The following is a 23355-nucleotide window of genomic DNA, read 5'->3' as shown; positions in this document are numbered from 1 at the left end:
ATCTAAATACTTGGTTGTTTGGATGTTTTATTAATAAAATATAAATCCAAACAGGACAACCACATAAAGATTACTATTCCCAGTGGGAGGCACCTTTGCATTGGATGCCGACTAGATTATGCAGTAATGTGTAAGCATTGCTGTGATTCGGTCTGAAGGGCGCCGTAGCTACTGAAATCACTGGGCAAATGAGACTTAACATCTTATGTCTCAAGGTGACGAGCGCAGTTGTAGTGCCGCTCAAAATTTTTGGGGTTGTTCAAGAATCCTGAGCCACACTGCATTCTAATAGGTAGGGCGTATCAATTACCATTTTTTTTATGGTATAGGAGGACAAACGAGCGTACGGGTCACCTGGTGTTAAGTGATCACCGCCGCCCACATTCTCTTGCAACACCAGAGGAATCACAAGACCGTTGCCGGCCTTTAAATTACCATCAGCTGATCGTCCTGCCAGTCGGTGTCTCTTATTGTCATATCGTCATTATGAAAAAATTGATTAACATCCCTCCTCCTAGCGTCGTTTTCCACATTACTGAGGGTCGTGACTCCCCCGCTGAATCAGTTTCTCCCGTACGATTCCCCTCCATCTGCTGCGATCCTTAGCCTTATGAAAGGCATCATAGAAGTTGATGTTTAGAGCAGATCGTGATTCACATAGTATACTGATTATTTATTAATACAAAGTATTGTCAATTTAATATTGAGTCCTGTACAAAGAAACAAGACAGCTGAGGTACAGTTCTCACTAACTGTCTTTGACTAGTACTATTTATATAACATTAAAATATTGCTTAATAGCAACAAAAACTCTTGAAGCCTTACACATACGTTTTCGTTAATAATCTGCTCAGTAATTTCACTAGCTACGGCGCCCTTCTGCTTGAAACATAGCACACAATACTGCTTCACGGCAGAAATAGTCGCCGTTAGACCTATAAACCAGCCGGCATCCTGTGCAAATTAGTCTCTCAGTGGAAGAATAATTTTAATGTTACCAGAAAACTAATAGTGATTGGTTTACAAGGACGACTGGACACATTGTTTTACTAAATGTTTTGATATTTGTAATAATTCTAGTCTCTATCTGAAACCCGCGACTCAATCAATTATAGGTTAATACAGCTATTTAAAACTAGCAATTGATAATCATCAATGCATTAAAATTATACGAATTGTAGTTACAAAAATAAAACAAATATAATTGTTAATATTTTATTTAAAAAAAATATAATTTACAAATTATTATTTACACAAATAATTACGCTAATTAAAGCAGAACCAAAGTTCTAATTGAACATTTACAAAACACTTAGCCTATGTTAGAATAAAACAAACAATACACAATTATTACTATTACTGACAAGGTTTTATAAATGGTTATGATCTAAAGACTATGTGAATACAAAGAAGACCAAAATCATGGTTAAGGCTTACGGCTTAAGGCTTTACACTTTACCGCAGGCGTAGTCGCAAAGTACGGCAACTAAGACAACGCACAAGTGAGCGTGATCTAGCCAGTCTCGAACAATGTGTGACGTCGTCGTGCGATAATATGTACCGTTAAACTTTGCTAATAATTATTGAAAATAAAATGCCGGGTTGCGTAGTAAAAAACTTTGTAAAAAGAATACTTCAGGAAATAGGAAATGCAATGGGATCACATATCATTAGTATTTTGTACTTCATTAATTTCAATGTAAAATAACACGAAGCATATGTTACAAAATTTGAAAGATGCCATTGAGTGTCAAGATGTCATGCAAACAAGCGTCAAATAGTTGTCGTAATAAGAAAGCTGTTGTTCTTAGCTAGTGCGGTATCTAATTGGAGCGCAGCTGAGACCAATCCTTCATTTAAGTGTTACGGTAATGTTGATATGGTTTGGTTATGTATCTAGAAAATGTGAACATAAATTGACTGCACAAATATTATGAGCGAATTTTTAGGTAAGGTTGTATTCTACGCTTTGTAATTATTAAGGGTTATCTATGAACCAACCCGCGTTTACGATTCTGTCGACAATCTCGAAATTTTGGGAGTTCATAGTGACAAATATTCTGTAAGTGAATATGTAGTTGTAATAAGAGAGAAAGAATAACAGAATGGTGGCAAATAGAGTTTCGAAATTTTGGGATTTCAAAAAGAGACGAACAATACGTTTACGTGATTTTTTTTTATGAAAATAAGGGACGAGACGAGCAGGACGTTCAGCTGATGGTTATTGATACGCCTTACCGATTACAATGAAGTGCCGCTCAGGATTCTAGGAAAACCAAAAATCTGAGCAGTATTGTAATTTGTGTTCGTCACTTTGAGAAACAAAAAAATTCGATGAATATAAAAAAATAATGTAAAACATATATAGTAAACAGCGTAACCAATTTCTTTATTACTGTTGAAAACCAAAGGGTTTAAACTTCTTATACTACGAGTACGAATAAATTAAGATTCAACGAACTCGAAGCAAACAACTAGTTAATTAATAAAATATTCCAGGGCATATACATATTAAGAGGAAACAATTAAAATTATCTTTAACTATAATTAGATTGACTTCTTATCAGAAGTCTGTTTATAAAACATATATTTACGGAGAAGTCTACAAGATACTGGTTTCAAGCAATGTATTATTTACGTAACGGCAAAGATAACAGATGACATGCAAGGTTTTTGTACTTGTAACTAAAAAAGCGTGTATCGCTTTCGAATTAGGGAAAATTGTGCGTTCTATATGAGGAAATCAGTCATTACAATTCTGTTTTCACGTGAAAGCTAATGAAATTTCTTGTTCTGTCAATGCCGAATTTATACAGGGAATTAGAAATGATTGAGTAGCATTTACAACGGGGGGTCAATCAAAAATATAGCCTTCAAAACAACAGACACGTTCAGGATAAAAATAATTCATAACTACCAATTCTTGTAATATATATTCGGAAAACATTAACGGAAAACGTTACTGGATTTAAGGATTAGGTTTATTTTTTAATAGTAGCAGAGCAGACGAGTAGGACGTTCAGCTGATGGTTATTGACACGCTCTGTCCAAATGTAGTGCCAATGTAGTGTAAAACCCAATAATTTTGAGATATAAGATGTTAAGCCTCTTTTGCCCAGTAATATTACTAGCTACGGCACCCTTCAGACCGAAATACAGTAATGCTTACACATTACTGTTTCACAGCAGAAATAGGCACCGCTGTGGTACACATATTCTAGCCGGTATCCTGTGCAAAGGAGCCTTCCACTGGTGAATTTTGTAAATAAATTTTACCAAACAAACCGATCTACGTGATCTCTGGGAAAACCCGCTGTACCGAGTTTATATGTCCATCGTCTTCCAGATATATCTCTCTTTCTTCGAAGTAAACTTCATTAAGACTTTATAAAACACGAGCAGAGCTTGTGATACATTGATATCCCTGTTGAAATGTTTAAAATATAAATTCCATATCAATAGAGTCAAATGATTGTTAGTGATGACCCATGCTCTTTTGGGTTCTTCCCAAACGGGATTTTGGAAGTTGTGATTTTCTCAATGCAGAGTTGTTATATTATTGTTTTACTGTGCCAAACTAACATTATTCTTATAGGTACTATTATTTTTACTGTTCTTATGGCACGAGGCTTCAGTTCTAGCAATCATTGATTTAATTTTGGACATAGTAATATTAAACACACAAAAAATACAAAATATTTTTACATACATCTACAAAATTAATGAAACAACTAACAACTTTTATATAAATACTAATATAATCAAATCAAAACAAAGTAAATTAGTAATTTCCAAAATATACCGACTCCTATTATTAAACATACACTTTACCTATCTGTAAAACACAAATTATGGGTTATTTTTTTAACAATTTCGAAGTAACTATACAGCTAACCATAATAAATAATTTAGTATGTAAAAACTAAAATTTACCATAAAAATTATACAATTATAATAAAGATATTATTTAAAACATGATCTAGTACATTCACATAATTATAGTAACAACAACAAAGTAAACAGATAAACAAAATATACGAAATGTAAATACAATTATGAGAAAACATTTGAACTTTTCGAAATGAATAAAAGCAAATAGTTCTTTAACGAGTTCTAATGATACTTTATCATTTATCGTATAATTTAACATAATATAAAACAATATTACATTATATACTTAACCTCAGACCGAAAGTAATTCGAGAGCAGGTTGCTATAATGACCGACGGTACTCTATAAAGGTTCAAATTTTTATAGTCTTAAAGCCGAGCACTTCAACTAAAGATTTTTAAATGTTATAGACAATATCAGGTTGGCTTGAAATTAACTGGAGGCATTGTTTATGATATTTTGAATTGATTTTCGAAAAAAAAGAAGTATTTGAATTTGAACGAACTTCAAAGATTTAGTCCCTCTAAAAGTACCGTCGGCGTTAATTGCAACTTGCATTTTCATATCTTGGTCTTAATGACTGAATGATTTATGATTATTTGGTCCTTTTAAGGGCCGCCGGCCTTACAAGGTTAAACTTTAGAGGTAGCTGTTAGCATCACATAACTAGCCCTAGTTTCATCTGGCGTCGTTTCAGGTCTAAAACACCTGTGAGTTTGAAATTCTACAGGTTTTTTAAGCATCTTTCTAACAAACCATACCAAGCCTATTACAAGAAACATCAGCCCTAAAGCAACACCAATCAACGCTGTATTCATGCTTTTGACATCAGATTTAATTTCAGAACCAAGAGGCTCTAGTATTTGTGGGACAATACAAATAGGATGTCCATCAGTTTTTCTCCTTGAAATTGTTGCACAGACTTCGTAAGGGCCTCGTATGAAACCATCCATTGAAATCTCCAAGGTATCTTGACACGGTGTATCTTTTTGTGCGACCAAAGAAGATTTTGATAGAACTGCTAAAATTACGTAGCAGTTATAAAATGGGTAGTATTTCGCTGATGTGGAAACCCTTTGTGATCGTGGGATGTACTGTGACCTTACAGGAAGCCCCATGACCGATATGAGCACTATCAGTACTCCGTCACTTGTGATGTTTGAACGAACTTCTGAAACCCTGGGAAATTATGTTATTATTACTATTACTGTTATTACTGTTTATTTTATTGTAGTATAATGCAAAGCCACATTAAACCTGCGCGTTAAGAAATAAAATGCTGGTACTCATCGGTAATATTTTCTAATTAGTTATCTAATATTATATCAAGACTCTTAATTCTACAGGTAATATGTTACCGTATCTCAAATATACATAAATTACAATTTTCATCACAAGGGCTGTAAGTCAATATAATTACGTTACGATTTAGTCACTCTTCCTATTAAGCTTAACAGACTAATTCATTTAGAGAAATTATACATTTCTATCCTTGTTTGCTTCTGACATTTGTATTGCAAGATGTATTATTTAATATTTTTTTCCTATAATCTTGCGCAAAGTTCGATTTTGCGCATGCATTTGCGTTCGCAAAGTACCACTTTCCCACATGTTGACAAGAGTGTGCGGGAATGTAGCTGAGCGTGCGGATATATAGCTAAGCATGCGGGTATGTGGTGAGCGTGCGGGAATGTTTGAAATTATTTATAGTGGTCGAACTTTGAGCAACTTAGTAGGAAAAATAGTATACGATACTCGTGCGTTCGTAGGTCATCCTGCACTTGCTTCGCTCGTGCGGGAGCGACCTACTTTGCGCACTTGTATCGTAATGTACTATTCCCCCATTGCTGTGTTGTTAATGTTATACGTGTTTTTATATTATGTATATTTTGTAACAATTAGCTATCGGCTTTCTTAACAATAGTAGCGTTTAACTTCGAAGAAACTGGGCGTCATACATAGAGCACTAGCGCTCTACAAAACGCAGGTCCGTCCACATATGGAGTATTGTTATCATCTCTGGTCTGGTGCACCCAAGTATCAGCTCGATCCATTAGATCCCGTGCAATTCAGAGCAGCTTGAATTGTCGGGGACCCAGTGTGAACTCTGTAAACGGCTGGATCACTTGGCGTTGCGGAGAGACGTCGCTTCATTGTGTGTCTTCTACCGCATTTATCACGGGGAGTCTTCCGAAGAGCTGTTTCACCTGATTCCTGCTACCGAATTCAACCTTCGCACGACACGCCACAAATTAGGATATCAGCCCCAGCATCTGGATGTGTGGTGGTCCTCCACGGTGCGGTTTTTAAGGAGCTTCCTTCCACTTTCTACAAAGCTGTGGAATGAGCTTCCTTGTGCGGTGTTTCCGGAACGATACGACATAGGTGGGCGGCGGTGAACACTTAACACCAGGTGACTCGTTTGCTCGTTTGTCCTCCTTTTCCATAAAAAAATATATTTATTTGAAATGAGATAATTTCTTTTATTGGTGATAAAACAATTGCTCACCGGATGTCTGGTTCTGGTAGTACAGTAGGTGGTAGTGTTCTAACCGTGACATATGCAGCACGTTGTCTTACTAACTGTGGCGTTCCACAGCCAAGGACAAGCGCCATTGGAATATCATCCGAGTCCATTTCTTCTAAAGCTATACAGAACCTGTCAAAGCATTTAATATTTTTATATTTGTTTCTTTCAACATTAATTCCTCCCTCTCAAGATAACCTATTATTGTTTAAGCCTTTGCCGAACTACCAATGATTCAATTTCCATTAATCCGATATTGAAAAATCGTGTTACACATATAAAATGATGTGTTTACATTACATGATAAATTGGCACTGATTATTAAAACAAAATGTATTGAAGAAAATAACCGAATTCCTGAATGTCAAAAGTCGCGTACAGTAACTAGTGTTTAGTTAATTATTTAAACTTACCTACCATAAATTAATTCTAATGTTTGTCATTAAAAGAAAAGACAATAATCAACAAAAGACAAAAATCGCTAAGGGTACACTACTGTACACGCAGCTATTTCTGGTCATTCGTTAAATATGGCTGTATCCAACGAGTGCAAAACTTCAGGTGATCATGCGGAATCTTTTGCACCTGGCTTATACCAATAACACAGTACACATTTTGATCAGTTACATCAGTTGGTGCTGGGACTGCTGCTTCGACTGCCGCAAGACAAAGTACCTACTATCTTCGCGCCTCAATAAGGCTACTGGAAAGCCAAGCGCAGGCAGCTATTTCGGTCAACGGATCAGCCTAGCTAGCCAACGCGGAAATGCTGCCAGTATTCTAAGTACGCTTCCACGTACGATTTTTAAACTTGCAGTCCACTGATAGACTGACGAACGAACTTCGGAGACCTGGGGGCCTACCGTGGACTCTTATTGCGATTCAATTGACAACCTAAAATGAACTGCTTTGCTATTTTCGCACTACGACAATATGTTAAGAGCTATCTAATTTAGGTTGACGTCAAATCAACTGATAAAATCGCAATGTACATCATTGAATGTCAAAAATGATGTCAATTGATTCGAAAACTGATTTAGTTCGTTCATTCATTCGTACCATGAGGTAATATTTCAACCTAAACTGGATAGCTTATGTGTCAAAGTGAGCGATTCGAAAAAAGTTGCTACTTCCTTAGAGAAAATGAATCGTGTTGTTGATAACTTTTAAAAAATAGTGAAAACATACAGAAAAGGAAAATTTTATTGATGAAAGATGAGATGAGAATACATTATTGGACTTTTTAGTAAAACAAAATACTGAAAATAAATACCGAGAATGAAAATACTAAAGACGAGTCAGTAAGGGCCCGGGCTATAGCCTGTTCGCAAGAACGCATTAAAAAAAATGTACTCTGTGCTCCTGTCAAATCAAATATCAATGGAGGTGCGTTCATAACTCGTTATTTATACGAAAACACCTAAGCAAACATTTAATTTGTAATTCATAGAACTATATATATTTTTATTACTATTATTTAATAAGTACAAAAAAGGGATTAATGGTTTATAATTTGACGCTATAAAGCGCAATTTTAAAATGTATTTTAAGTATTTTCTACGCAAAAAATCCGCTAGTCATACCATTTTAGGTTTCAAAATGCAACGCATATGGTTCGAGTAAGAGAGACAATCTTATGCAACGACTGTAGAGCGTCATCTCTTTCTCACAGCGCGGACCACAGAGAAATTTATTTCGTTCATTCCTCTAAAGCGATCCAAACGCCATTCATTAAAAGGCATGGTACGAATTTTAGCGATTCAGTATGGGTACCTAAATTGAACTGCATCGGAATCGCATTCGCAAAAGTTGATGGTAGACCCTCTTAGCATTTAACCTTTAGGTGGGAAAATATAAGAAGTCTAATAAAACCTACGTGTATAATTCCAATGGGTTAATCTTGAGTCCTCGTAATATGACGTTGGTAGGTGGTGCTCGATGGCAAGCTATATGCTTCGCCAAACTACCTCCTTTGGATGCTGTGACTCCGGTACATCTGAGTCTGTGGCTAGATGCTGGATCAATAGCCCAGGATAGGTGAACTTCTTCTTCATCATACCAGGCGTCGACGAGACGAACCTGAATAACATACTTAACGTGCTAGTTTGCTCTGCCATTATAATAACAATATATATTTTTTATAAATAGTTTATTATATAACGGCCTTACAAACAAAATTGGGATAAAGTAATAACTAAGCGTAAACCAAGAATATGTCAAATGTTCAAATAGGCATTTTGCTTACGAATGGTTTGTTCGGACGTATAACGTTTCCCGCGTTTATTTGCAAGGCAGCATGTCATTCGGAAAACTTCAGAATTATCATTGTATTGACAGTGTTGTCAACGAAATTGTAAACATTTTGCATTTTCTTTGTTTATCATCAGTTATAACTTTATACCAAGTTTATTTGTAAGGCCGTAAGAGTATAGTTTGAACTCTGTTAATCCGACCATTTTAAAATATGTCTTAATTCGTTCCAAGTAAAATAACATCGAAGAGGTATGTCAGATTAATTTTTTCTAGTAATGTACTTTAAAATAGATTTAAAATAAATTATGCATTTTAATTAATATTTGGCACAATCTGCAAGTAATTATTATTCGATAAAATATTGTAAGAGTTTTACAAAGAAATTTGTCATGAATTCGATTGCACTTGTATCAGTAATATATTAGTGTTAAGTTTACCAAATGTTTACACAACTTAAAGTTGAAAACAAAATTTATGAACGATGCGGGGCTCGAACCCGCGACCTCTCGCATTACGTGCGAGCTCTCTTCCACTGAGCCAACGTTGAGTGACGTAACGTTGATAAATCTTGTTCAACTCTCAGGTTGTGGCTTCATCTACAGGATCTACTTTACAGTTGATAACCTGCTCAACCCTTATATTTGTAAATTAGGAAATTGACTTAAGATGGGCTTTTTGAAATTTAAAACATTTGTTATGTTTTAAAGTGATAACGCTCACTTCTGGGATTAATTCCACAACTATGACATTTAAAAATTTAGCATATTTCAATAGCTTCTATATAGATTACATGCATTAAATATAAAAAAAAATATTATTGTTTGCCCTAGTTTCTTTTCTGTTTGATTTTGGCCTCAATGATTCGAGCATACAACTAAAATTGTTTAACTAACACTAAAAATAATGTAAGCTACGCCATTTTGTACTATGTTAATTAATGAATAAAGAAATTAAAAAGATATTGTAATAAAACAATACCTTAGATTTAGAAATCGGCAAATCCTCTTCACCGGGCACGTCAATTTCTTCATCATAAGCGTCATCATCTAATCCTTGCTTGTCATTGTACTCATCAATATTATCATTTAAGACCTTATTATAATCGTAATTTAGGTCCATTTTACTTTCTACATCGCAAAGTTTATTTTTCGATAGTCGAGATAGTAAAGCGCCTTCTAAATGAGGTGGAGTCGCACAGACCGCATATGATTTATCTGATTGAGAGACGTTTTTTGCCTCCCTCAACCATCTTGCAAAGCCGGCCATTAGGCAGTCGCAATTAAGTGGATTATCTGGAAACAAGAAATCACATTTGTCTACAGTTTTTTTTTTTCCAACAGACATATTATAGCTTATACCTACACTGACCCTTCTTATTATTCTATATCCTTAACAATACTAATAATTACTGGACACATCACGTATATCAAAAACTAGATGAGACTTCCATATATGCATAAGGCATTTATGTTCTCAAAATTGATTTCTTTAGAGTTCTTTTTTATGTAATTTCTAATGCTTTTGCCATTTCGGAAATAAATGACGCTCTGAGTAAGAAGGAGTGGCGCAAGAAACTCTCCCAGAATTCTTTTTTTGCGCTCTTTTTAATAAAATAATAATAATCCTTTATTCAACTAATAATATGTGGTACAAAATGTTTTTGTGCCCTACCCTCTGCGATAGGATACCCTGAGTTGCATTATTAAACATAATTAGCAAACTCACTAAAAAGAGGTATGTGTGTGTGCGTGTGTGTTGCTGTGTGTGTGTGTTTTTTTTTTTTAAGTATTTGTTAGTATGTCAAACTGTGCACAAGATTAAATAAATGTTAGTAATTGAATATTAAGTTTTAATTTTAAGAACATTTTCTGTATCTTCGTATTTTAATACTATTAGCCATGATTTTAAAGATTTTGTTAACGAGAATTTATTTACTTTACTTATATTTTTATTATATTTACTGAAGTAGTTGTAAGCGTATGCCGAATTAAATTCATACTGTGACTGAGCAAAGCCTGTTTTAGTGATTGGGGTAAAAATAAAATATACAACATTGTACTGTCATTGTTCTTACTAAAAATTAATCATAGTCTAGTCCTAGGCTATCCAATCAGTTAGATAATCAGCTGTGGAGTAGTAGGATTTATAACAGAGCCATTTTTTAAATAAAATATTTAAATTTATTTATAGATCATCCCAGAACAGTGCCTGGGACTTTACTATAAAAGTGTATGCATTTACCCTTAAAGCTATTATGTACCTTAAGAAACCTACTACACTGGCCTGCAAAGTAAGTATCACACTTTTCAAATTAAATTTTTTTCTTAACTATAGAAGGTAGAGATTTAAGATTAAAAACGTTTTGTTGCAAATTTTATAGGCTTTAATTCTTAGAAACTAAAATTATACAGTAACATTTTTAACTTCAAAAAGATAAAACAATGAAAATAGACATTTTTAGTTTAGTGTAAAAAATTTAATCTAAAATGTATTATTTTTATATTTACATGTTATTTAATTTTTAATAACTGGTATTGCCTCCTCGAGCTCTGATTACAGCTTCGAGCCGGTTTGGCATACTGAACACTAGGTTTCGGAGCCGATGTTGGGGAATATTCTCCCATTCTTCTACCAGGGCCTGTTTTAGTGCCCTGAGAGTAGTAGGTGGTGGTCTGCGATTTCTAACTAGCCTCCCAAGCTCATCCCAGGCGTGTTCAATCGAGTTGAGATCAGGACTTCTTGATGGCCAAGTCATCAAGCTGATACCGACCTGAATATACTCTTGTACGATATGAGCCGTGTGTGGCCGGGCATTATCATGCATCAGCATCGATCCATATTTAGCAAATATTGGTGATATTTGCTAAATACGGCCCTGCATACTCATTGAGAATCTCTTGAGCATATCTTTGCCCAGTGAAGGTGCCATTTTCTATGGGTACTAGCTCTGTGCGACCTTCTGCAGATATGCCAGCCCATACAGGTACACTGCCTCCACCGTATTGGACTCTTTCTGAGATGCAGGCTTGAAGGTATCGCTCACCAGGTCACCTGTAAACACTTCGCCTTCCATCAGAAGTGTAAAGGAAGAATCGAGACGCATCTGCAAACAAAATTCTTGACCATTCTTCTTCATCCCACTGCATGTGTTCACGGGCGTATCGCAGTCTCGCTACTCGATGCTGTCTCTCGAGTTTTGTGCCACTCGCTGGTCTTCGGTTTTTCAAATTTGCTTCAGCAAGTCTTCTTCTCACTGTACTGTCACTAATGTAGTCCCTTCGGGTCTGAAGTAGCTGTTGCAGGACTTCAACTGCACTTTGGTGGCGATTTCTTAACACAGTGGAAATAATATAACGATCTTCTCGGGCACTGGTACACCTGGGTCTGCCATTAGAAGGTCTCCTCAGATGGTGTCCAGTCTCTTCGAACCTTCGCTTTACCTTCTGGACCATTCGTACCGTCACACCCACCATTCTTGCAGTGCGACGCATACTGATGCCTAGTTCCAGAAAAGCCATGATCCTAGCACATTCTTCAACTGAAAGAGGCATGATAAATAAATGTTATGTGCTTTTTAGCATACATTTTTAAAACAAGACCCATCGATCTTGAAAAAAATTTGAAACAGAAAGAAAAATGTGAATGGTAAAATTGTGATTCGGAAACGTCCACTTTGAAAAGGAATGGTTTTGTTTTTGAAGTTTTTTTTCAGCCAATTCTTAAAAGAAGGTTACCGACTATAAAGTTTTTATGTACAAAATTAAATTCTCTTTGGAGTCCTTTTTATTTCGAAAGTATATCTTGTGAACTTAAAACGTTATCCCAATTTTAAAAGTGTGATACTTACTTTTGAAGGCCAGTGTAGAATTAGTTACAAGCAATCCCTTACCTCTAGTGTTGTAAAATAAACCGACATATCATCAACATAGGCTCTTATCAATTAAATGTTTATTTTCTGTTAAATTATTATACTAGTTGCATAAAATAATTTGGTTCATACATTTCCAACCCACAAACATATTCAGGATTTTTTTCTCTTTATATGAAACAACTATTTAGAATATACACAGAAAGCATTCAATGCAAAAATCCTGTACAAAAAGGACTAACAGCTGAATAGGTACACTTACACAGAATACTCCAGTTGGCGCGGTAACTACTAAAAAAACGGATCAGTGTGTGTCTGACTCGCCTACAGAGGGTTCTATACATATTAGTACGTCTACCTACTCTTAGAAAAAAGGGAAAAGATTATTTTCGTTCTTCGAATAATTCTCGATTACAAAATCTGCGGTCATCTAGAAGGAAAATTCAAATTGGCTTCGATGAAACTGAGGGTTATAAATAGATCACGGCAATACTTCAAGCCAGCTCAGATTCTAGCGCTCTACAGAGTGCAGTTCCGGCCAGATAATGTATTGCTGTCATCTCTGGTCTGGCGCACCCCAGTATCAGCTCGAACCATTTGACCGTGTGCAACGCAGAGTTAACGGCTAGATCACTTAGGTGTTGCGCGGAGACGTCCACGTCGCTTGAGTGTCTTCTACAACACTTCAAGGGACAATTCCGAAGAGCTGTTTGACCTGATTCGTGCCGCCAAATCCACCTTCTAACGACACGTAATTACTTCGATATCATCCCCACCATCTGCGACATCTCTCTACAGTGCATGACGATACGACGTGGGTACAAAAAAAACGCAATGTACAATAATACTTACAACACTTAACACCAAAATTTATAAGAAAAAAAAGTATATTTATCATGCACCTTGATAACTTATATTTGTTATTATTTTAAACTTTCAAAATAAATCAAATAAATAGGCATGTATCGTAAAAGACGCTTACTAAAAAGTAATAAATATTTATGGAAGATAAGGATAAACGTGTGTACGTGTCACCTGATGTTAAGTGATCACAGCCGCCCACATTCTGTTACAATAACAGAGAAATCAGAGGACCACTGCCGGCCTCTCAGAAAGCTGTACGCCTTTTTTTTAAAGTACCAATGTCAACTCATCTTGTAAAAACCGCACGAGGAAGTAATATATAGAATTTATACACAGAAATAGTATCTTTCATGTCAATTCTAATAATCTCAAACAATATCATGGTTCTATCAACTTATAGCTTTATTACCAGAACAGTTATATTCCGTTACTATTTTAATTTCCTATAAATTTTGTTCACTGCAGTCGCTTAACTGTCTTGTCATCACAGGGGAAATACTAACCTAAAAAAAGTTTCGTTGGTCATTTATGGCCATATCATCAGTTCCAATTTACCAATTCATGATTTCTGTATGCAAATCCTCACAGATTCCTCCACGAGATTTGATTTCTTTTACAACGAAAATTGAACACAGAGAAATAGATTTAAATCGGTCATAAATGGCGGAAATATAAGGTAGGTAACAAACATATAAAAACTACATTGAATACCTCATGTTTTTGTAGTTGGTTGATAAAGCAGAGTCGAAATCCAAAAGAATGCGCGGGCACTTCATTCTTAATTATTCCATTTAAACATAAAATCAAATCAATGAATTCGAATGATAATTAAAATGTAAGTACAAACGAAATAAAATTTACCAATAATCAAACGATTGTTACGAACTTTTTGCTTTTTATCTGAAATGTAATTTCAACGGGATTTTAATGAAGGATTCAGTTAAATGCGAAACGCTTCGAATACTTGTTTAAATCCAGCACATTTTCTACAGTAATCGAGTCAATGAGTGAATATCATTTTTGTTTTCATTTGATTGAATATTCTCCGTAAGCGTAAAAGTGTTTTAAAATTATAAAAGTTTTGCATTGTTTTTCTCCGACTTTGAAACCGGTTTGAATATACTTAGTTTTGAATTTTGTTTTAGTACAATGTGTATTTTATTATATTTAAATGAATTATAGATAGTTTACGATCGTTTCTCTTCGGTTTATTAGACTTAACTATTTAAAGATACTAACGTACCAATGAAGGCCCAAGCACATTTATTCACTGCATATTATATAAGAAGGTAAGAACGAAAAATAATTTATTCACTTTGGTCAAAAATATAATTATGAATGTCAAATAATTTACCACCATTTCGGAAAATTTGAGCTTTATTGAGAAGAATTAATGGCAAGAAGCTCATTGACACTCTTTTAAATCTATATTAATTATTCGTTTTAAATCTTACTATATTTTAACTGTTTTTAATTTATTAATAATTAGTTACGTATTATTAACTAATTATTAGCATTAATTGTAACCTATGTAGTTTTTTAGATGCTAAATTGACCTAGTTTTGTATAAAAGTAAATTGTGATATGATAAATAAATTTAAAAATGGAAGTGGTCTTAATCATCACCAAATGATACTTTATGTACACAAATGCTTGATTTGTTGTAAAAAAAAATAATAAGTGCCCTGCTTTACTCAATGATTAAATCATTAAATTTATTTTTTACAGTGAAAAGAGTATTATTTTTATGACTGCGGAAATATACAAATACCTTAAAACAGCTGAATTGAAAACCTCTCGCATAATTCGTTTGAAAATTAACATGTTATTAAAAAGTTTCTTGCGAAGCGCACTGTTGTTACGCCACGCCTATACAGTTTCACTCTGTTTGGACAAAGTTGTGAATTCTTTTACCTTCTATAGTAAACCGCAACAAGTGGATATGCTCAGACAACGCACCATCCTCGATGATCGATATATCGTTATCGTGGAGTAACAGCTCGGAGAGATGACGCAGCCCTATTAGTGGTTCCGCGGAGAGAGAGCGGAGAAAATTGTGCGACAGATCCAGATGTACTAAATTCGTGAGCTGCTCTAACGAAGCACCTGAAAATAAATACACACTTAGAGCAGTAGTTATGTACTACACTATAGATTTAAAGGTTTATAATAACAACGCAATGATTTTTATGACAATAAGGGACGAGACGAGCAGGACGTTCAGCTGGTCTCCCAAAAACTCTGATCTGTGACATAAGATGTTAAGTCTCATTTGCCCAGTAATTTCACTAGCTACGGCGCCCTTCAGAACGAAACACAATAGTGCTGCTATTACTGCTTTATGGTAAAAAAGGCCCGGTTATGATAACCATCCTGTGCAAAGGAGCCTCTCACTGGTAATGACGCAATGATGAATGATATTTGATAAAAAAAGGTAACAAAACTTGCTTGTCGAACTGAAAAAAATTTAACAAACACCTAAAAATAAACGATATAATCAAGAGCTTATACTTTTTGCGATCATTGTATTATAGGTTCATCCTTCAAGATTTCAGTATATGCCTAATTGACGTATCTTTTAATTTAGCTCATTGAAGAGAGACATCAGGTTTAAATACAAGTGGACAAGTGAACGTAGATACCGCCGTGATTTAAAGTAATCACCGCCACTCACCGGCACATTCAATACCAGAGGAATAACAGAAGCGTTGCCGGTTTTTTTTTATAAATTTATTAATAAAAAACAAATTATACTTTGCTCTTTCAAAGCAATAAAAACCACTGAGGTTTGTACAATTGCTAAATTAAGTCTACACAAACAGAGTTAAATTAATAAAAGAAAAAATAGTTCACAATCGTTTGAAACTTACATACATTATAATTTTACAAATAAAAGTAAGAGTACTTGATACAATAAATAGTTAAGCACGATAAGTTGATCGGTGGTCTTAAAAAGTATTTTTTTAAATTCTGTTTTAAATTTGTCTCAGTCAACGAGTCGATCAAGTCACGTGGCATTGGATGTACCCATGTCGTGTTGTACTGGAAATACTGTGCAAATTAGTCCATTCCACAGTTAGATGCTTAAGCTCCTTACCGTCTTTCGTTTAAATAAATAAACAAGATATAAATTACAGATCGCAAGGGCGCAAAGGGAGCAGGACCGCCTGGGACTCCCCGGACGCATAAATCAGGGACCTTTCCTCCTATTCTTTTATTACACCAGGTTCAGCCTACCAAACAGTCAGTAAATAATAATTTGTTTTTTTTTAAATAAGGGATGGGATGAGCAGGTCGTTCAGCTGATGGTTATTAATACGCCCTGCCCATTACAATGCGGTGCCGCTCAGGATTCTTGTAAAACCTCAAAAATTCTGAGCAGCACCTCAATTGCGCTCGTCTCCTAGAGACATAAGATGTTAAGTCTCATTTGCCCAGTAATTTCACTAGCTACGGCACCCTTCTGACCGAAACACAATAATGTTTACACTGTTGTGGTACCCATAATGTAGCCGACATTCTGTGCAAAGGAGCCTCCCACTGATGAAATGTGTGTTGAATGTGCAGCCAGTTCCGTAACTTTCCTTACCGTAGAAATAGCATAAAATATTACGTATTATTTTTTTTTAATCTTAATTCCCGACGCCCTATACCAAACTATCGTCAAGTATTTTTTTACTCTACCACCGATTCATAAACCTGCTTTTATTAAGATAAATCGCCACAAATATGAACAATTTTTTTCGAAATCATTAAAACACAAAATATATTGTACTATTGTATCAGATAATTCATTACAATAATCATCAAATATGTAAAGTTTAGAACAAAATAAAAAGTTATAAATTATAGTAGGTATGAAAAATAAAAATGCAAATAATGTTACTTTTTGACAAATTGATTGTTACAGATTTTCTTCAACTCTATTCTATTAAGTATCAAAATTTCTTAATACATTTTCAACTTGGACATGTTTTCCGAACCTTTTAATTTTTCAAGAGGAAATTGAACGTCTCGCATCGCTGCCCGCAGAGCAATCTCACAATAAGCCCTGGACGACGACAAATTTAATCAGATTTAGCATTTATATTTTATGAATATGAAATCTATAATCTATTTATTAGAAAAATCATAATATACAATATTTAGAGACGGAGCTGTTCTATTAATCATAATGATTTACTATTCAATCATATTTTCTGAAATTGCTTTTCAATTCAAATTCAAAAGTTTTCAATAATGAATCCAATAAACTCATGCAGGTCAAAAATATTATTTCTGTAAATATTTACAATTTCTATATTTCTTACTTTTATTTATTGTTTAACCCTTCGTGTCTAAAAAGTGCCTTAAAAGTTTGTCCTATACTAAGTGGAGTGTGAACTACTCAAAAATGAAAGATGTCATAAAACTAGGATGTTTCAATTAATTGAGTGTTTTGTTTATGGAATAATATTTGTACATATTACAATTACAATTGTAATCAAGCGGTTTAAATAACAAACAAAATAATTTAATAATAATAGAGACGTCGCTTCATTGTGTGTCTTCTACCGCATTTATCACGGCGAGTGTTCCGAAGAGCTGTTTAACCTGTTACCTGCCGCCGAATTCCACCTTTATCACGACACGCCACAAATTAGGATATCATCCCCACCATCTGGATGTGTGGCGGTCCTCCACAGTGCGGTTTTCAAGGAGCTTCCTTCATCGTACTACTAAGCTGTGGAATGAGCTTCCTTGTGCGGTGTTTCCGGGACGATACAACATGGGTACCTTCAAAAAAAGTGTGTACACCTTCCTTAAAGGCCGGCAACGCTCTTGTGATTCCTCTGGTGTTGCAAGAGAATGTGGGCGGCGGTGATCACTTAACACCAGGTGACCCGTACGCTCGTTTGTCCTCCTGTTCCATAAAAAAAAAATTGTAATTCATTCAATCAAAGAACAGAAACATATTAACTTTCTTTAATTTTAAGAATAAAACTTTAAGAGTCTTTTGGAAGTCACTAATTTTGTCTTCATGTGTGATTATAAAATTTTATCTATCAATTTAGACATATTCTTCTATATATTGATATCTGTTACAATTATTAATTATAATAAGGATCACTTAAACAAATATTAAAAAGCAATATCTTTATTAAGATGCACCGAACGCGCATAACTGGCTGACTGGACAAAGGTAATGATAAAAAAAAATTATTGAAGTAGGCGTTACTTTGCGGAAATCCATAATTATACAAATGATTTGAGTTTTCTTTGGTGTTAATTCCGCCAATATTTGTCTTGAAACAATTCGACAGGTGTTTGTTTAAACGTAATGATACTAATACAAGCTGCAACATCGCATTAGCTCCCGCTCTTTTATTATACGATTTATATTAGCTTCACCTGTATGTTTGTATGTTTGTAACCGACTTCTTTTGGCGCGATTTTGACCCACTTTAAACGGCTAGATTTCGTTCAAACTTTGTAGATTTATCGAGGACCGATGACATTACACTAATTTGATAATATTATTCAATTTTTCAATTTGCAAAATATGATTTTTGTTAATTTATATAATTTTCATCTGTAGTCAATAAGGCAGGAATATATGTTAAAGTACTTCATAGTTTTAAAAATATGCTTTTTTAGAAAATTTAACTAAAAAATGAAAAATAAATAATAGTTAAAAAAAACTAAAAAGCACGCTTAATATAAAATTCAACTAAAAAAATAGAAAATAAATTTAAATTGAAAATAGTGTAAAAAAATATATTTTATTGTAAAAAAAAGCGTGGGGTGCTTTTTAAGATATTTTTAAAATAATAATTGTTCTACATATTATTTTCTTCCTCCTGAGAAAGTTAGAAAGATATAAGATTTCTAATTAGTTATTAATTTTAAACTATTATTTAAATTTGATTTCTGAACGACGGGGGACACATCAAAAGAAAATCAAAATCGTTGTTTTTATTTGATTCCGAGCATTTTCATATTTATTCACCTTTTAAATCTTCTATGGAATTCCACGATTAATTTAAGACCAAAATTAGCCAAATCGGTCCAGCTGTTCTCGAGTTTTAACGAGACTAACGAACAGCAATTCATATTTATATATATAGAATAACGGAATATTCCAACAGAATTTTTAGCACCTTCAAACTTACGATTTTCTTGAATGCAATTAACAAAGACTAATATCAATACAACATATTTATAACTTTAGCTTTATAACCGTTAGCGATAGAGCCTCTTGCTGTTAGGCAACGCATGACAACTAGCCAGGTTTATTACTTTAGTGTGCGTGACAAGCTACGTCTTACACTCGCGATCCGTAAGCGCACTTTCTGTTAGTGCGCGAGCATTGTTCAAAATAAAGGCTAACTGTCAACCTCAATTTTTTTGACGTTTTTACAGCTGTCACATTCTATCTAGACGTATTTATAATCTAAGAGTTGGGCTCTCCAGAAGCATAAATATATTATGAGGTAATTATCAAAATAGTATTTATGATACAAGAATAATTTGACTCTTTTATTGATAAGTACTTCTGATACTAATTTGGACTAAAAAAGTTAAAAATAAATTACTTATAAGTAGTTTTAACGAATCAGCAAGCTTTAATAGTTAACTCAATAAAAGTCTTACGGCCGTCTTCAATAACGTATCTCTAGTTACGGATATATAGCTATCTCCGTTTAATGACAAGATCTTATCAATCCATAGTTATGTCCAATATAGGTATATATTATTACTACTATATATTATATACGATAGGTTATTGAAATGTAACTAAGCGTAAAAGGATAGATTAGTCGACCTCTAGTAAGTTAAACTAATAATAGATAGGTTATTGAAAACGGTCGTTAATTGATAATAATACACGGAGAGCTTGAATTTTTATTAATATTTCTAAATTTAACGTAAAGTGATTTTTAAAAGTACGTCATTGTCAAAGTTTTTGTGGCTGAGAATCTAGCCATCATTGTGTTTCAAAATGTAATTGAGACGTAAAGAATACGGTAATACGAGCGCGCTGTGGTTTGAAAGAGGATGTTGTGACGAGGACTGAAAAAGGAATGCTGAAATGGTTTGGACACGTGGAGCGAATGAGTGAAGAAAGAATGACGCATTAAATATATAAGGCAAGTGTGTGTGGGCAAGTCGGTCGCGGGAGACCTCGTAGAACATTCGTCGACCAAATTGGGGACGTTTTGAGAAAAGTAGAGGTCCGAAGCACCCGCAACCGGCGAGCATGTATGAAAAGAGTAATGAATGTAGAGTAAGCGCGTGAAGTTTGTAAGGATAGAAGAAAATGGCAATCTATTGTCTCTGCCTACCCCGACAGGAACAAGGTGAGAGTTTATGGATGTATCAATTACGTAGTGGCAGCCAACTGTTCAAAAGTTAAAAAGTCAACGATATATGTATACAGAGATTAGATGGTAACTAACCACTTTAATAGCTGATGAGACAGACTATGTCTTGACTAAATTAAAAGGAATTATAAGCAATTTGAACAAGTAAATAAATTGAATATTCAATAATTGTGTTTTAATTATAAAACCCTAGCAGTTACCTGCGGCTCCATCTTCGTTGATATTATATTAATGAAACATATTTTATATTATTACTAGCGGACCCGACAGACGTTGTTCTGTACACACGTCTTAAATTTTGAAAATTGGTCCAGCCGTAACGTGGAGTTCGCTACCATACGCATGGGTAGGAGAATTATATATGGACTGAATTGACTGAATTGAATCAAAATAAATCTCATATTCACTGGAACACACAAAAAAATCATCAAAATCGGTCCAGCCGTTTTTGAGGTAGTTCAATTGTGAATCAAAACCATCCTCTCAACTCAGTTTATTGGTGTGCATACTGCATGAAAAATTCGATTGGTAATTTTTAAATAATTTGAGATGAGATAGACATTTTATTTATGAAAATAAGGGACGAGACGAGTAAGACGTTCAGCTGATGGTAATTGATACGCCCTGCCCATTACAATGCAGTGCCGCTCAGGATTCTTTAAAAACGCAAAAATTCAGAGCGGCACTATAATTGCGCTCGTCACCTTGAGACATAAGGTGTTAAGTCTCATTTGCCCAGTAATTTCAATAGCTACGGCTCCCTTCAGACTAAAACACAGTTATGTTTACACATTATTGCTTCATGGAAGAAATAGGCGAAGTTGTGTTACCCATAATCTAGCCGGCATCCTGTGCAAAGGAGCCTCCCACTTGTAAAACATATACGGCAGGAGCTTTGTTTTTTTAAATATAGGAATTACGATAATAAAATTAAAATTACAAGATTTAAATAAATAGTTACCTGAGACAGAGACAATTTCATTATGCGACAGATCCAGATGCGTCAAGTTACCCAAGTACTTGAACGCGTAATCCTCAAGTACGTCTATTTGATTATTATGCAGATTGAGATGAGTCAAATTTGGCAGACCTGGAACAACGTAAAGTGAATTAAGATATCTTACAATGTACACAAGTATTTGTACAAAAGATTGCGATTTTAATTAACGAGTTTTTCTTTATTACAATAAGGGACAAGACGAGCAGGACGTTCAGCTGATGGTAATTAAAATGCTCTGCCCATTACAATGTAGTGCCACTCAGGATTTTTAAAAATCCAAAAATTCTGATCGGCAATACAATTGTGTACAATCGTCTCCTTGAGACTTAAGATGTTAAGTCTCGTGTGAGTAAGTGAAATTACTGGGCAAACCCAGTAATTTCACTAGCTACGGCCGCGGCGCCCTTCAGACCGAAAAGCAATAAAGCTAACACATTAGTGCTTTACGGCAGAAAAAGGCGTCGTTGTGGCACCCATAATCTAGCCGGCATCCTGTGCAAAGGAGTCTTCTACTAGTAAAGTTACAATTTTCACGAATTATGCGGTTCGTTGTGTATGAGGTGGTGCCTAAACGACCCAACCCATCTCCTTTAAGAAGCTTGAAAGTATCCTGGGATGTTGACTGGCATTAGACGTTAGCGACCTCGGATAGGATTTGTGCCATTTGGTTAGCTATACCGTCATATTTCAGGACGTGAGCTGCTATTTCTTCCGCATTAAGCCCCTGCACAATGGACTATCTGTCACGTTGATCGTGAACAGATGTTTTTTCAGTGGACAGCGATCAACATGCCTACCATTCCACAACAACTGGGTTCATAAGATGCAGTTCTACTTTATTCCGTATATTAAAATAAAATAGCTTTTATTAAGCTTTTAGAAAGGATGAAGACAAAGATTTTGTATATTTTCTTGCACCCAAGAACCGCATGAACTTCGTCTGTGATGACTAATATAACTGAATAAATGTTTTAATGTAAATTTTGATGACCATTAAATCCTATTTTAGGGTGTAGAACCAAATAATTGTATTAAAATAAAATCAACAAAAGTTAGCCCGCATGCCATCAGCATAGATAAAAGAATATTTAATCGGTATCTGATGAGAACTCTGTGAAAATTATAATATTCTTAGCATATATCAATAAATTACAATATGACTTCTTTTGTCTCCACAGAATTACCTGACAAAGCCCCACGCCGTATACTTGCAAATGTATTATCGGAGAGGTGCAGAGTTGACAGTTCTTTTAAAGTTGGTAGTGTTGTGGGTCCCAGAGGTCCTTCCAGCGCATTGCTGGACACATCCAGGTCTTTTAAGGCTCGTGCGCTCTGTAGGGAAACAGACATTTACAACATGTAGTTAAAAAGTCTCAACACAAATGATACGATATAAACATAAGTCACATTATTTTTATTGTTGCTTTCCTAGTACACATGTGTATTGTTTTACAAATTCTGATCCTGAAATCTAGGGGTCTAAATATCTACCCTGTATTACATATCTAATGATATATAATACAGGGTCAACCTACTTTAGACAAAAGCTCCTCATAAATGCCTGCTGTTAAAAATGTTACATTTATGT

The 23355-nt window shown here is 34.6% G+C and overlaps 1 protein-coding gene across 1 annotated transcript in view; it reads right to left on the bottom strand.

The window, feature by feature from the left end:
• Nucleotides 1-1201: 1201 nt before the first annotated feature.
• The window catches only part of LOC126967864 (uncharacterized), a 132440-nt gene continuing 110286 nt past the window's right edge, over nucleotides 1202-23355 (bottom strand). The window contains exons 6-12 of the mRNA XM_050812550.1: nucleotides 22952-23099; nucleotides 21729-21857; nucleotides 15318-15509; nucleotides 9650-9963; nucleotides 8295-8497; nucleotides 6401-6550; nucleotides 1202-5070 (exon numbers count right to left, since the gene is read on the bottom strand). Of these exons, the coding sequence (XP_050668507.1) occupies nucleotides 4524-5070; nucleotides 6401-6550; nucleotides 8295-8497; nucleotides 9650-9963; nucleotides 15318-15509; nucleotides 21729-21857; nucleotides 22952-23099 (1683 nt within the window). The 3' untranslated portion in view covers nucleotides 1202-4523. The remainder of the gene's footprint in view (nucleotides 5071-6400; nucleotides 6551-8294; nucleotides 8498-9649; nucleotides 9964-15317; nucleotides 15510-21728; nucleotides 21858-22951; nucleotides 23100-23355) is intronic.

This window comes from Leptidea sinapis, chromosome 14 (genome assembly GCF_905404315.1).
Source record: "Leptidea sinapis chromosome 14, ilLepSina1.1, whole genome shotgun sequence".
Lineage (NCBI taxonomy): Eukaryota > Metazoa > Arthropoda > Insecta > Lepidoptera > Pieridae > Leptidea > Leptidea sinapis.
The sequence above is the reverse complement of the archived record's forward strand: the minus strand, read 5'-3'. Positions and strand labels throughout refer to the sequence as shown.